At 47.7% G+C, this 14493-nt stretch overlaps 1 protein-coding gene across 1 annotated transcript in view; it reads left to right on the top strand.

Annotated features, from left to right (window-relative positions):
• LOC122379957 (SCY1-like protein 2) overlaps positions 1 to 13983 on the top strand; it is a gene marked incomplete at its 3' end in the record, with an annotated part of 28129 nt that extends 14146 nt beyond the window's left edge. Inside the window, exons 3-5 of the mRNA XM_043362652.1 lie at positions 749 to 922; positions 9286 to 9406; positions 13888 to 13983. Coding sequence (XP_043218587.1) covers positions 749 to 922; positions 9286 to 9406; positions 13888 to 13983 — 391 coding nt within the window. The remainder of the gene's footprint in view (positions 1 to 748; positions 923 to 9285; positions 9407 to 13887) is intronic.
• Positions 13984 to 14493: the final 510 nt, after the last annotated feature.

Here is a 14493-nt window from a genome sequence, read left to right as displayed (position 1 = left end):
ACGGTCTCAAATACGTACAAGTTTAACTCTAATCAAGAGTTCTACCTCGCTACGCAGCTCAAGTACATAACATCACAGAGAGCCACTACACAAGCATACATATCGTATCGACCATTCGCAAAAGTCCTGTTCGATGTAGCGGACAGCGCCGGGAGCCGCTGACCAGCAGGGTCGGCCTCAGTCGAGGACGACGCGGCGGATGAATTAGACGGAGCAGCGCGGTCTAATTACGTACCACCTAATTACCCCGGCCATTTCAGTGGTAGCACCGAGTGGCTTCCTATGTCCGACCATTCTGGCTAGCGCCGGACGACACACCACACAGACACACAGACAGACAGACAGACACACACACGCGCGCGTGACATCGCAAATACATAGACAGGCCTACAACGCTCGCCGGCTGAAAGCTGATCGAATCCAATTCAGTTTTTGTTTTGCCTTTTTGCGATAAGAGACTTGCTTGCAGATGCACATACCTATGCACAATCGGAACGTCACTCTCATAGGCGGTAAAATGGGTATTATTATAACTTTCACGTTATGCATGACTGTCTGATATTGTTGGCATACATAATTCACTGATGATCGTTTTGATTTAAGCACAGACAGCACAGTTCGCTAATTTAAAAGAATCTGTCCCATTTAACATAACACCACCTCGTTCACCATCATACCACCACATCCACTCGTTCTGAGCTCCATATCGACTGAAGTTGAGTTCACAACACTCGTCCGCCGTCCACAGGTAGTCCACCCGGTCGAGGAGTGTCCCGAGACGCTGGCCTTCGCCTCTGAGCCCGTGCTCGCCTCCCTGGCCAACGTGCTCAGCCCGGCAACCGACGGGGACAAGACCAACGGCCACAGCTTCGCCAAGGACTACTCGTTCCTCGACATCGAGCTCAAATACGGCATTCTGCAGGTGGGTGTTGCTGTCGGGCTGTTGGAGCGGTGCAGGCTCCTAATCTGTCGTTTATTTCCTGTGGATTATGAGGATGTTTTTGATGGTAATTAGATGCTATGTTTGCATTTAGCTGAATGAGACTTTCCGGCGTTTGGTATTGTAGATCTACCAAATCATGACGCAAGTTGATGCAAATATTATACATGAAATATTAAATTTTCAAAGGAGCCTGGACCATGTATTAAACATGTCATATTATTTGGACAAGAAGAGACGGAGAGTACAACTTACCAGAATGATGTAAGAGGCAAGAGTTATGTAATTTGTAAGTCATTTCTGCCTCATGAAAATTATGTAACAACACATATGCATACCGCGCACAGTGTGGCCGGTAGAGATGCATCAGTAGCCACTCATTACTGCGCGACCTTTGATATGCGCACGCTGACACAGTCAGTCAGCGGTGTCCTTGGACGTCATACATCCATACCCTGAGGCGCTTCCCGGCACTCAGCGGCCACATCGTTACGTCAGAGGACCGGTAACGACCCCCCGCGGCCGGTGTCAGATTTGCTTCCCGTCCAATTATAGTTGTTTGCCATGGACGGCGGAGCCGGTAGCCAGATATCGTATGCGTGGCAAAGCGCAGCGCCTCTGAACACGTAAACACAGCCACTGAGCTAGTCTTCATCGAGGACGAGCAGTTTTGTGTACAATGTCTTCAACCTTCCCTATCTTTATCAGTGCCAACGCCATAGTAACAGGTTCGTTTGACTCGTCCTCATATTCATCTCGACTGCGAAACACCATTCAGGATGATGACGTCTAACTTTGGCACTAAATGAATGTAATCTTACTTATTCATACCAAACGTCCTCAGTTTATTTCGTTTTGTCATCATCCAACCCCTTATCGGCCTAACCCTCGCCGGCACAGGCCATTTTGAGTCCTTCGACGGCACAAGGGGGGGGGGGGGTACGACCCCGCTCGCGTTTGGCCCCTGATGGAGCTAGAGCTTCGCGGAAAAAACGAGCGTGTTGCCCGTTACGAGAGGAGGCCAATGATACCAAGTTTTAAGGTCCTAGGTCACCGGTTGACCTTCCAGGTCAGGTCAATGACCCAAAAATCGGAAATATCGGGACCTGTTAGAAAGTCGTAAAGCGTGGCTGCTAAGGGGTTTTCCGGGGTGCTGATCACGAATATCGTGTTAGCTTTGATCACGCATGATGTCGTTAAGCGTTTAGACCAGGTCGGGTCAGGTCAGGTCAAGTCAGGTCAGGTCAGGTCAACCGGGAGGGGTCGTGACGGGTATTCGTAGTACCTGTCATCTGCCTCTGACAGCTCGTAACATGTTACTAAGGCACCAAAACTACTTCGTAAATGTTCAAATGGTTGCTAAATTCGAATTCAGCTCCAAAAACTAGCCTAGAAACATGTAAAACTCGAAAAAGTGAACCGAGGTCACCAAAGGTCAATGACCTGACCTGACCTTCAGGTGACCTTGACACCCACCCTAATGCATGGGAGCAACATCAAATCACATGTTTGAACGTTTGAAACCACGAAAAGCTTGCAAACGCGCGGCTAATGCGAGCCGACATACGCCGAATCGCGATTTCGGCCAAACATGGTCACGGAAGAGAGGTCACAGGTGAAAGGTCACTAGAGTCAGGGTCATGAAATTTTCAGGGTAGGTGTAAAATTTATCAATGCGAAGGATACTGAAAGTTTTGTTGCGATCGGCCGCTTTTTACGCGAGTTATTTGCGAAAAACCTTAGGGGGGTTGCATCAACTGTGCCGGCGAGGGCTAATATCTGCACAGGACTGCCAGCCTGGTGTGTACCGCTTAAAGGTAGTGTTCCACCTTTGAAAGATTTCCCATTTTATTTTTCCTAGGATAAGAAGCTTCTGTTTTTACCTAATATCGCAAAAAAAAATCAAAAATGGGCCTGGAATAGTGCCTTTTTCGCCTAAAAGTTTTTCGGTTTTTAGATATGTATAACAACTGTAGTGGGCTCACCTGCAAACAGGCGTCGGGCAACAATCGCGAATGCGGCGCACTTGTGACAATAAGCAAAGGTCATTATAGTGTTACGACCATACGACGTACGGGAATGAGTTATCAGCTGTCTAATCGTAGACAACACAATGTCGAGCCTTAAACTGTAAGCCCGTATTGGTATTGTTTCTTTTATTTGGCTGTCGAACATTATTTATGGTTTGAAATATGATTTTATGTAAAATAATTGATATGAAAAAGCCGTCTTATAAGTTATGACCCCATTTCACCACACGCAAGTGGCAGAAATGACAATGATCAGCTGACGCATTTTTCTTGGCCGAAGTCAGAGCGCGCGGCCCGACGCACCACGCGTATTTGGAAATTCCGACCTCGACGAGCATCAGAAGCCACCTAACAGGCGTGTTCGAAACCGCAGGAGCTGATGATGAACGGGTTTATCGAAACTTGATTGGATGAGCATATCGGTAATAGCGATTTCAGTGTGTGCATTTATTGTTCATAGTGGTGTGAAATGTGGTTGGGGTACGACCGACAACCCGTCGGGGCGAATTTCGCACTGGGGTACTCAAAATTTGAAGAATTTAAGACGTTTCCATGAGTTTTGAAGGTATGGATAAGTTCTAAAAATCCGGTTCTCCTTATCTGGGCCATTAACCCATTTACGCCCTTCGTTGCGTTTTCGCAACGCAAGCAAGCGTCGACGTGATCGAAGCTTGAAAGGTGTGTAAAAGAGACTAACCGATGAGAAAAGTTTCAGCGTGTGTAGCATGGTTGTGCGCATGATACTACGCAGTTACAAGTCTGTGCGGCCGGTAAGTTACTGCCTAGAGCTCCCAGAGGGAAGTCGAAGGTTTTGTGAGTGATGACGTCACGAAAACCAAGATAAGTAGGCTAAGTGCTTAATAATATCGTAATGAAAATTGTGTAAACATATTCTGCAGAGTCCCTACAATAGCGTAGATATGCATTTTGTTAAGAAATAATGCTACAAAAAGGGTTTGTGACTATTTTCAAATATGACTACGGTCGCGTTGCGGGAACGCAACGAAGGGCACATCGGAAAGACAGCGGTGTTGCGAAAACGCAACGATGGGCACATTGGCAGGGTAGTGGAAGTATGAATATCAACAGTAGACTTCACTCGTGATACGCTGTGGGTTCTCTCTTTCTCTACCCCATCTTCCTCCCTCTCCTCCTCGTTCCCCAACTCTCTCCCCCCCCTCTCTCTCTCTCTCTCTCTTTCTCTCTCTCTCTCTTTCTTTCTCTCTCTCATTTTGTAGCCATGAGGCTGTAGTGGCGGAACATCTTCAATTAACCCTCGCCGGACCTATTGGTTTTCTACATACGCGCCGGCCGAGGGGGGGGGGGGGGCGGGTACGACCCCCCCCTCGCCGTTTCGCCCCTGGTGGAGCTAGCGCGTCGCGGAAAAAACGAGCGTGTGCGCCGTTACGAGACGCAGAGATTGGTACCCGATTTTAAGGTCCTAGGTCAACCGGTGACCTCTGAGGTCAGGTCAAGTGCCCCAAGGTACGGTTCAGTTTTTGGTGAATAACTTCGCAAAAAACGGCCGCAGAGCGCCGATTTTGGCAGCATCGTGTTCGTCTCGCTCAGGCGCGTCGAATGATATACTTTTTGTCCGGGTCAGGTCAACTTGGGGTGTTGACCTCAGGTCAAGGTCAGGTCAGCACCCCCAGGTCACGAAGTTGGTCGAAAGGGGTCATGTCGCATATCATTCGATTCGGCAGGTCTTCCTGAGTCCATTGGTGGCTTTCCCGACTCGCTAGCTCAATTTGATCAAGAGTTATTGACGAAAAACTAATATGACCTTGATGACGTCATAAATGACGTCACGCAAGGTCAACATTGCAAAAGTGACGCATCTAACCTTGCAAGGAGTGCATAAAATCACGATTCTGTGTGCTTGAGATAGTTGGAGATCGTTCCCGGCGCCAGAATAGCAGTTTTCATTTTTCCCCATTGACTTATAATGGTGAGGTCACGAAAATGACCTGACCTCATATGACCTTTAGGAAAAATCCGAGATATACAAGTTGTGGGACTCATAATGGATACTAGATCCTGCAAGTTTCATTTCCCTGTGACATCTCCTCTGGCAGTGAGGGCGTTGCGAAGTTGCGACATCTGAAGACCGTGCAGAGGTTCACTTATGACGTCATAGGTCAGTGACCTAACCTGACCCAAAAATGCGGTTGGTGTCAAAAGATGCGGCTTGGATCAAAGGTCAGGTATGCCAAGTTTCAGCTCTCTATCGCCAGCGTGTTCGGAGCTATTGCGAAAAAACCCTATGGGGGGGGGCGGCACCCGCCCCCCCCCCTCGGCCGGCGAGGGTTAAGGGGGGGGGGAGCACTGCTGACTTTTGATCTCATTCTTTCCATTTCCATTTCCATGCAACGCCTATCGGGATAATGTTAAAATGGCAAAATCAAGGGGGGCACGGTGCCCTGGTGCCCCCTCCCCCCGCTCCGCCGCCTATGCCATGAGGGACGTAGGTATGTTTAGTGCAAGGTGCGTTCGCACGTAAAATGTTGCGACACATTTCATATTTGCTGGCTCAAACAGCCACAAACACTCCTTTCTTTTTCTCTCGCAGATTTTCGGCCTCGGGCTGTTCGTTCACTAAGCAATGTGTTCCCATGCATCTGAAAATCGCATGGTAGGAAAAGGACCCATGCATCAAACGGTCGGCGATGCTAACGGAGCTGAGAGATAATTAGGTCCTTTGGAAATTGGATCTACTATGTACATTGTGCATAAATAATGAATAACGGGGATGTATTCTGGTATCAGGCGACAGATAGGCATCGCCATTCTCTGGATAGAATCTGCTGACTACCAGCATTTACGTTAGAAAAGATAACTGAGGGTCGGCAAATAGTGGGATAGGCCCCCTCTGAGGGTAGCTGAGCCCTTCGGCAGGGGTAATGAGGGCGGACCCATGGGAAAATAATAATTTTTAGGATTCATAACTCGCATAGATTCATAAGCTGCTTGATGTGGAGTATACGCCTGTTTTCTTACTTTGATAGGCTTTTTATCTAATCAGACCATTTTTAGAGCTAGCAGGATTATTGGAATTAGGGGAGACATTTGTCTGACCGGACACGGTCAATCGTAGACTGGAGACTGAGCCCAGCCAGTGGGCAGCCGCCACCAATGACCCACCCCTTCCCCCCTCCCAAGCACTCACTGCACCCGGCTACAGGCGCGCTCCTATGTGAGCTGCCCGATTCAGATTGCGATATACGTTGCCGGTCCAGCCCGGAACAGGGGGATGAGGCGTGGAGGAGGATTCAACTATCCTGAAGATGGAAAGGACGGATTGACGTCGAATCACCATTCTGTCCTGGCATTGTCTCGAGAAAGAGGTTACACGTGAAGGTCGCTGAGAGTGGGGCCATGAAAATTTTGGATTAGGTGTAAACATGATAAACTGGGAGTCGATTTGTTGTGATGCGCTACGCCTTACGCGGGTAATTTGTTAGAGCCGGATCGGTCCTTTTTTCTTTTTGCTGAGAGTGGGTACGACTAACCTGCAATGGAATTTAACTTTACTCCTAGGAGGGTGGTTAAAAATGATTGCGGATATACGCGCATACGAGAGGCACTGGTTTACTCCCAATCCTCCGTTTAATTGTATTCAGTGTGCACTGTGCAGGGTCTGATAGGTGGAGGTAATGGATCTGTCTAGCTTCCAAAAAGAAAGCATCACCCTGGATACGTGTCGACCACAACTTTAAATGAACAGCAATGGACAATGTAAATGGTTGATAATGACCGTGTTGCCATCTCCCCGTTCGCGAATCATGAAGTTATGCTTCCTCACTGAGGCTCTTAGGCGGGTTATAGAGCATGACGGATGTGGGTTCCGCATTTTCAAGCAATAGTTGTCAACAGTTGATTGATGTTTTGTCAAAACATATTAGCATATACGGCAGTTCAGTGTACTTTATGTCCGTCTGATGTGCCCGTCGTTGCGTTTTCGCAACGCTGATGGCGCCCGGTGTGCCCTTCGTTGCGATTTCGCAACGCATGTTTTTTACGTTTTTCTCGAGAAACTTTTGCTGCAGGCAAAAATTATTTTCGATTCCATACAAGGCCCTGGTAGGAGCATAACATATTTTGATTTCGTCGATTTTCATGATGGTCAATATTCCTGGGCATAAATGGGTTAACTCCATACGGTCCAAGAAAGCTGGCACACTACCTTTAAAGGGACTATCCCACCTTCTAAAATGCTGTTAAAACCAGTTAAATTGTGCCCGAATTTATAGATTGGATGACCAGGAACACGGTTCTGGCATTTATTTTTCATTATACATCTTAGGCTTCCCATATTCCAAACACAAACTTTCAAATATGTGACATCACAGTCCAAAATTACCTCCTTCCCCAGGCCACATTACTGTAATAAAACTGATTTTTTTTACTCTGTAGGCGCCACAACAAAGTTCAGACCAAGTTTTAAGCCGTTTTTCAACGAACAAACCCATTTAAATCAGAATGACTAAACGAGGTGACGTCACACTAACGGTCGCTCCATGTTGAAGATAGGGCCTTGTACAAGGCCCATTTTCAAATGAAGGGAACGAATTTCTTCAACACCAAGAGGTCGCGGGGGTTGCAACCTAGATAGATAGTGGTTTCTGAACCTCGCCGCAAACTTGGCTATCTCAACTCAAATCCCATGTTAAAGGTGGGATAGTCCCTTTAAGCTTTAGTCCGACCATAGGCCTCTGGTCAATATCGAATTCCACTACCTGCCGAATGTTTGTAGTCCTGCACGGCGGCTGCGGTCGTGGCTCGACACGCCAAATAATGGCACTAAGATCGAGTTTAACCCTCGCCGGACCTATTGGTTTTCTACATACGCGCCGGCCGAGGGGGGGGGGGGCGGGTACGACCCCCCCCCTCGCCGTTTCGCCCCTGGTGGAGCTAGCGCGTCGCGGAAAAAACGAGCGTGTGCGCCGTTACGAGACGCAGAGATTGGTACCCGATTTTAAGGTCCTAGGTCAACCGGTGACCTCTGAGGTCAGGTCAAGTGCCCCAAGGTACGGTTCAGTTTTTGGTGAATAACTTCGCAAAAAACGGCCGCAGAGCGCCGATTTTGGCAGCATCGTGTTCGTCTCGCTCAGGCGCGTCGAATGGTATACTTTTTGTCCGGGTCAGGTCAACTTGGGGTGTTGACCTCAGGTCAAGGTCAGGTCAGCACCCCCAGGTCACGAAGTTGGTCGAAAGAGGTCATGTCGCATATCATTCGATTCGGCAGGTCTTCCTGAGTCCATTGGTGGCTTTTCCGACTCGCTAGCTCAATTTGATCAAGAGTTATTGACGAAAAACTAATATGACCTTGATGACGTCATAAATGACGTCACGCAAGGTCAACATTGCAAAAGTGACGCATCTAACCTTGCAAGGAGTGCATCAAATCACGATTCTGTGTGCTTGAGATAGTTGGAGATCGTTCCCGGCGCCAGAATAGCAGTTTGAATTTTTCCCCATTGACTTATAATGGTGAGGTCACGAAAATGTCCTGACCTCATATGACCTTTAGGAAAAATCCGAGATATACAAGTTGTGGGACTCATAATGGATACTAGATCCTGCAAGTTTCATTTCCCTGTGACATTTCCTCTGGCAGTGAGGGCGTTGCGAAGTTGCGACATCTGAAGACCGTGCAGAGGTTCACTTATGACGTCATAGGTCAGTGACCTGACCTGACCCAAAAATGCGGTTGGTGTCAAAAGATGCGGCTTGGATCAAAGGTCAGGTATGCCAAGTTTCAGCTCTCTATCGCCAGCGTGTTCGGAGCTATCGCGAAAAAACCCTATGGGGGGGGCGGCACCCGCCCCCCCCCCTCGGCCGGCGAGGGTTAATTTGTTCAGCTTCGCTCTGGGCTTGAGGGCAAGATAAGAAGTCCCTAAATTTGTACGTATTTATCTTCAAATCCGCTCGCTTCTTAAGGTCAAGTACAAAGAAATCAAGCAGGACCTTGACAACGAATGCTTGGACATGAATCCAACCTAAAACAGCCATTTTCTTGTCAGCGTCGTTTTCGAGTATGTTTGTACGGCATACCTACATTTCAATAAAATATTGCTCCATAAAGTGTATAGGTAATACTGAATCAAGATGAGCCATAAGTGAATCCAGGCATTTAAAAAAAGCACACAGATGATAAACGTTCTAATTTCGGCATGATGATGCCAATTTCCGACAAAACGTCCCATTTTTATTCATAACCATTGACGAGTCATTAAAAAAAAAACATTTAAATTGTTAAATTAGATCGTTAGCAATGTAGCATGAATCAATTTTCACGCTTGATATCTGTTTCAGATCACCGAAGCGTTATCGTTTCTGCATTATTCTGCGCACATCCTCCACAACAACGTGTGTCCCAGCAGCATACTGGTCACCAAGAGAGGCACCTGGAAGCTGGGCGGTCTCGAGTTCTCAGGTAAGGCCGAGACTTATTATGTTGATGTGTTATCTTTTGATCCAAGATCGAACTTACGAATTGAGTAGTGTGCATGAAGGCACGCTCAATAACAACACTTCGGTATTTGTCCACTTACACCTTGCTTATCGTACTTGGTCAGTGGCTGAATCCGGATTTGTTCAGTTTACGGCACCACTTTTGAAAACTGTGGCGCGCCGTCTCGTTTCTTTCGGCCCGGCCGTGCCTGAGCCGACGTCCTTTGGGACTCAACAGGCCGTCGGTTGGACAAGTTTGCCACATAATCCGACTATGTGGCCGGTCGGTCGGTCGGCTGGGAAGCCACTCGGCACGCAACAGGTTTCCGGCGGTTTCCCGGGGCTCTGTCTCCTCCCCACTCTACCCACCGCCTGCCGCCGTCAGCCCGGCTGGCCGGCTGCCGCTGCCGCCGCCAGCCCCGCCTCACTGCCCCAACTGCGGACCGAGCTGGGAGAGTGCTCTGTTGTATCCGTCCGATGTTCGTTCAAGCCTTTCCCAGCTGACGGATATCTCTGCCAGAGGGATGGGATGCTAATGAAAAGCCTGCGGGCGGTTAGTTTTGCCAGCTTGTGAAGCCGTGACGCGTCCTGTAGGCCTCTTTGAGCCTCCTGCGATGATGGGCACGACTAATTCAGTCATGAAACGTTTGCCATGCATTATGCTGAAGCCATTTAGTTAATGCAACGTGAACTTTATGTAGACACGGCTAAGTTAGAGCTCTCCTGACGTGCGTTCGTCGCCGTTGGCTTCGATGAGTCGGCTGAAGTTGAGACCCAGTGGTCAGCGTAGCGCATTGATTACGGAGCGAGCGAAGCGAGCGTAGTCTTTCCTTAGATTAAAGGAAGGGTGCCACCTTCCGAAATTTTTGTTCTATGGATCTATTTTACTTATTTGAATTTTTAGACGTGGTTAGCGCGTCCACAATATACAAAAAACCGAAACATTGCATTTAATACATTGGCCAAAAAAAAGATCATTGTTTATATCACCACTACAACTCAAGGTCGTTTGATGTGGCAGCTAGGACGGCTGGCATATCCTGTTGTCATGGCAACATATCATTCTGCCATTTGCATTGATGGCGCAACTGAGACAAAAAGATGAACAAATAAAAAGGAAGAAGATAACATGATTTGAACTAAGTTGTAGGTAACCAAGTAGGTAACTGTTGGCCATATTTGCCAACATCAAATAAGTCGAGTAAAGGTTTTTCCTTTACAATGCTTAAGAGATCTATGGAACCCTTCACCCTTCATGCAACTTACTAGAAAAACTTCCCAATTAAAATTTTAAAACTTAAGTGTATACCATAAAGAAAAAATATACCCTTTCAAAATGATAAAACATGCTTCAAAAGTATAACTTTTATACATACCTTTGCTGATTTCATGTTTTATAAAATACCCTTAACACGACGAGGAAATAGTGCTGAAGATTTTTGCCTGCCCGAATGCTGGCAGCAAAACTCGCAAATGATAACTTCACGTGCGGATTCAATGCTGACCGTCTCGAGCATAGGTAAGTGAAGCCGGTTTTTAGGTTCATGTGAGGCTAATTACGGAGCGAGCGAAGCGAGCGTAGTCTTTCCTTAGATTAACCCTCGCGGGCCCGGGGGGGGGGGCGTTTTTCGCCCCCCCTGGCGAATATTTGCGATAACTCCCGAACGCTTAGGGATAGGAAGGCGAAACTTTCAGTACCTTTTCTCCCATCAATTTGACATCTTCTGAAGTAAAAAATTTGGACCTAGCCCCCTTGATGACGTCACAAGGTCCATTTTTCTAGACCCCTGCACGGCAAACTTCGGCGTCACAGACGCAAACTTCAAATAGCTGCTAAAAATAGAGTTTTAGAGATAAAGACAAATTACGAGCACGGCTGTGTAGCGTTTGACCTAGAGAAAAATGGAAAAATAGTTTTGGTGACCTGAGGTCAGAGGTCAGGTTAACGACCCCGAAATGTGGTTTTAGTTTTTCGCAAATAACTTCGACAAAAATGGTCCTAGAGCTACGGAAGTGGTACCATCGCATTTGCCTTGTCAAGCCGCGTCGAATGATATATATTTTGTTCGGAAAAGGTCAAGTTTCATGTTGACCTCATGTGACCTCGAATGACCTCTGGTTGACTCTGACACATTGAAGGTCGTTTATGATGGATTTGTACCCGCTGATCACGAATCTGGCATCTATTTTCCTCTAAGCCTTCATTTAGAGCTTCCGGATGGCAAAATTGTCTTATTTATTATTACTAACTTGAATCAGTGAAATAGCCTCTAGCAGGGATACTCTTCTGTGACCTTGACCTTTGAGCAGCCTTGTATCGTAGGATGAACCAGAAATAGGGAACTGATAAGCCTCAAAACATTTCAAAACATCTTGGAAGTTAGCACGCAAGATGTGCGAAAAAGTGCCAAGTTTGAGGTCAATTTTGAGCGTGACCTTGACCTTCACCTTAGATTTGGAGCACATTTTCAGAATCCTCAGATTCTCTTCTTTCGTTTGACACCCAATTTTGCCGGTTTGATGCAGCCTGCCGTCCTCTAGAAGGCTTATTTTGAGATCACCACACATGTGCCGGTTTTGGCCTTTGACCTTGACCTCTGACCTTGAAAATTGACCTGAGGTCAAAAATTTTAGGTGCATTAGAATCGTCTCGTAAGGACCTTTCGTTTGGTATCACTTTTGTTTCCGTAGCTCCCTTATTTACGGAGTTAGACAGGGGGGGGGGCGAAAAACGCCCCCCCCGGGCTGCGGTGGTTGGGATTACCCCCCGGGCCCGGCCGGGTTAACGGAAATTTCTGAGTATGAGCGGCCGGCCGGCCGGCCGGCCGGCCGTGGTCACGCTTTTGCGAGGCTTATATCTCAGCAACCACTTGACCGATTTACATGCGGTAATTTTTGTAGGGTAGCTTCATTCCTTCTACCAAGTATTGCACTATTCCCGATGCATGTGGGTGACCCCTTATGCACGTGCCACGTGCAAAACCAAGAGGTGTCACTTTTGTAATTGTTGCAATATCTCGGTAACTACTGGGCCGATTGCGCTGAGAGTTGGCATGTAGGTAGGCACCCACTAGGTAATGCATATCCATGTGCCAGAGTTGGGGTGCTGCTGCACGTGCGCACGTGCAGGGGTCGTTTCCAGATCTCGAGAACGGCTGGACCGATTGCGCTCAAATTTGGTACACGGTTACGGAGCAGTTAGTAGGGTGCCGTGCACAAGTCAGTTGGGACCCATTTTGCACGTGCGCACGTGCAGGGTGCCGCTTCCAGATCTCGAGAACGGCTGGGCCGAATGTGCTCAAATTTGGCACATCGCTAGAGACCGGTTAGTAAGGTGCCGTGCACAAGTCAGTTGGAGGTACCCCCTCGCAATTTCGCACGTGCAAGGCCCACCCTCTCGCTCGCTCCGTTAGTCGCCACAAAAGGCGTTATACTGGTCTTGTAAAAACTGCGTTGTGTCCAAAAGGTGGCACCCTTCCTTTAACGGAAATTTCTGAGTATGAGCGGCCGGCCGGCCGGCCGGCCGGCCGTGGTCACGCTTTTGCGAGGCTTATATCTCAGCAACCACTTGACCGATTTACACGCGGTAATTTTTGTAGGGTAGCTTCATTCCTTCTACCAAGTATTGGACTATTCCTGATGCATGTGGGTGACCCCTTATGCACGTGCCACGTGCAAAACGAAGAGATGTCCGTTTTGTAATTGTTGCAATATCTCGGTAACTACTTGGCCGATTGCGCTGAAAGTTGGCATGTAGGTAGGCACCCACTAGGCACTGCATATCCATGTGCCAGAATTGGGGCGCTGCTGCACGTGCGCACGTGCAGGGGTCGTTTCCAGATCTCGAGAACGGCTCGACCGATTGCGCTCAAATTTGGTACACAGTTAGGGACCGGTTAGTAGGGTGCCGTGCACAAGTCAGCTGGGACCCACTCTGCACGTGCGCACGTGCAGGGTGCCGCTTCCAGATCTCGAGAACGGCTGGGCCGATTGTGCCCAAATTTGGCACATCGCTAGAGACCGGTTAGTAGGGTGCCGTGCACAAGTCAGTTGGAGGTACCCCTCGCAATTTCGCACGTGCAAGGCCCACCCTGTCGCTCGCTCCGTTAGTCGCCCCAAAAGGCGTTATACTGGTATTACTGACTGCAGTATATGTAGTGCTTCTGTTACCAAGAATATTTCACTTTGTGTTTGAACAGTTTTGAAACTTCAGCTAAAATTGCACTATACAGAGGCCTCCTCGGCCGTGTCTGTGTTCATTTCAGCCATAGATATTACGCCTACAGAAAAATCACCTATCAACGTGTATATTTTCCTTATCAAAGTGCTTCGAGAGTCCGAGACATTGCTCTGTCGAACGTACAGCCCATCATCGTACATCAAGGTTAGATCGCCTGTTTGGCCTTTCCACTGCTTTGTCTGATACGTCTATGTCTAAGGCTTAAATACATCTGCTCATTTCAGAGAAAATCGGCGAGCAGGATGGAAACGACAGCATCCACTGCCAGGCTTGGTCATCCAGGGTACCGAAAATGGCACAGCCCGACTTGGACTTTATCGGTAAGTACCAGAAAAAGACCGCAGAGCTACTCAAAGAATGACGGTCGCGGAAAAATGAGGGATATTGGTTTGGTGGAATTGGTACGTCAATACGAACTAAAATGTTGGGAAAGAAACAATCTGAACACACACAAGGGCTAAGCTGCCTTATCTAGCAAAGCTCTATATCAATCCAAGGGCTTTGAAGTTTTTTTACAGTTTTTTTTTTTCTAGACGACCACCTTCAAAGGTTCCTGGAGTGGCCAATAAAGGGCTCCAAATCAGCCCTAGAACACAGAAGAGATGTCTACCTTTCATCAGCATGTTGAGCACATTCTTAGATCAAGTCGGCTTGGTTTCCATTCATATACACTTGAGGGTCATCTGCAGGAGAAAACCGGAGGAAGCAAAATTCTGTTTTCAATTGACGCCAAGTGCTTCATGCAGATTTACAAAGTTTCTTCTTCGATAATAGAAATTTGACTATTGACTCCTACTTTTCGAGCACTTTTTCCATCTCTCTCTCTCTCT

Source organism: Amphibalanus amphitrite, unplaced genomic scaffold (genome assembly GCF_019059575.1).
Source record: "Amphibalanus amphitrite isolate SeventyFive unplaced genomic scaffold, NRLGWU_Aamphi_draft 000087F_arrow, whole genome shotgun sequence".
Classification (NCBI taxonomy): Eukaryota; Metazoa; Arthropoda; class Thecostraca; order Balanomorpha; family Balanidae; genus Amphibalanus; species Amphibalanus amphitrite.
Note: the sequence above shows the minus strand (reverse complement) of the source record. Positions and strands in the feature narration are given on the sequence as shown.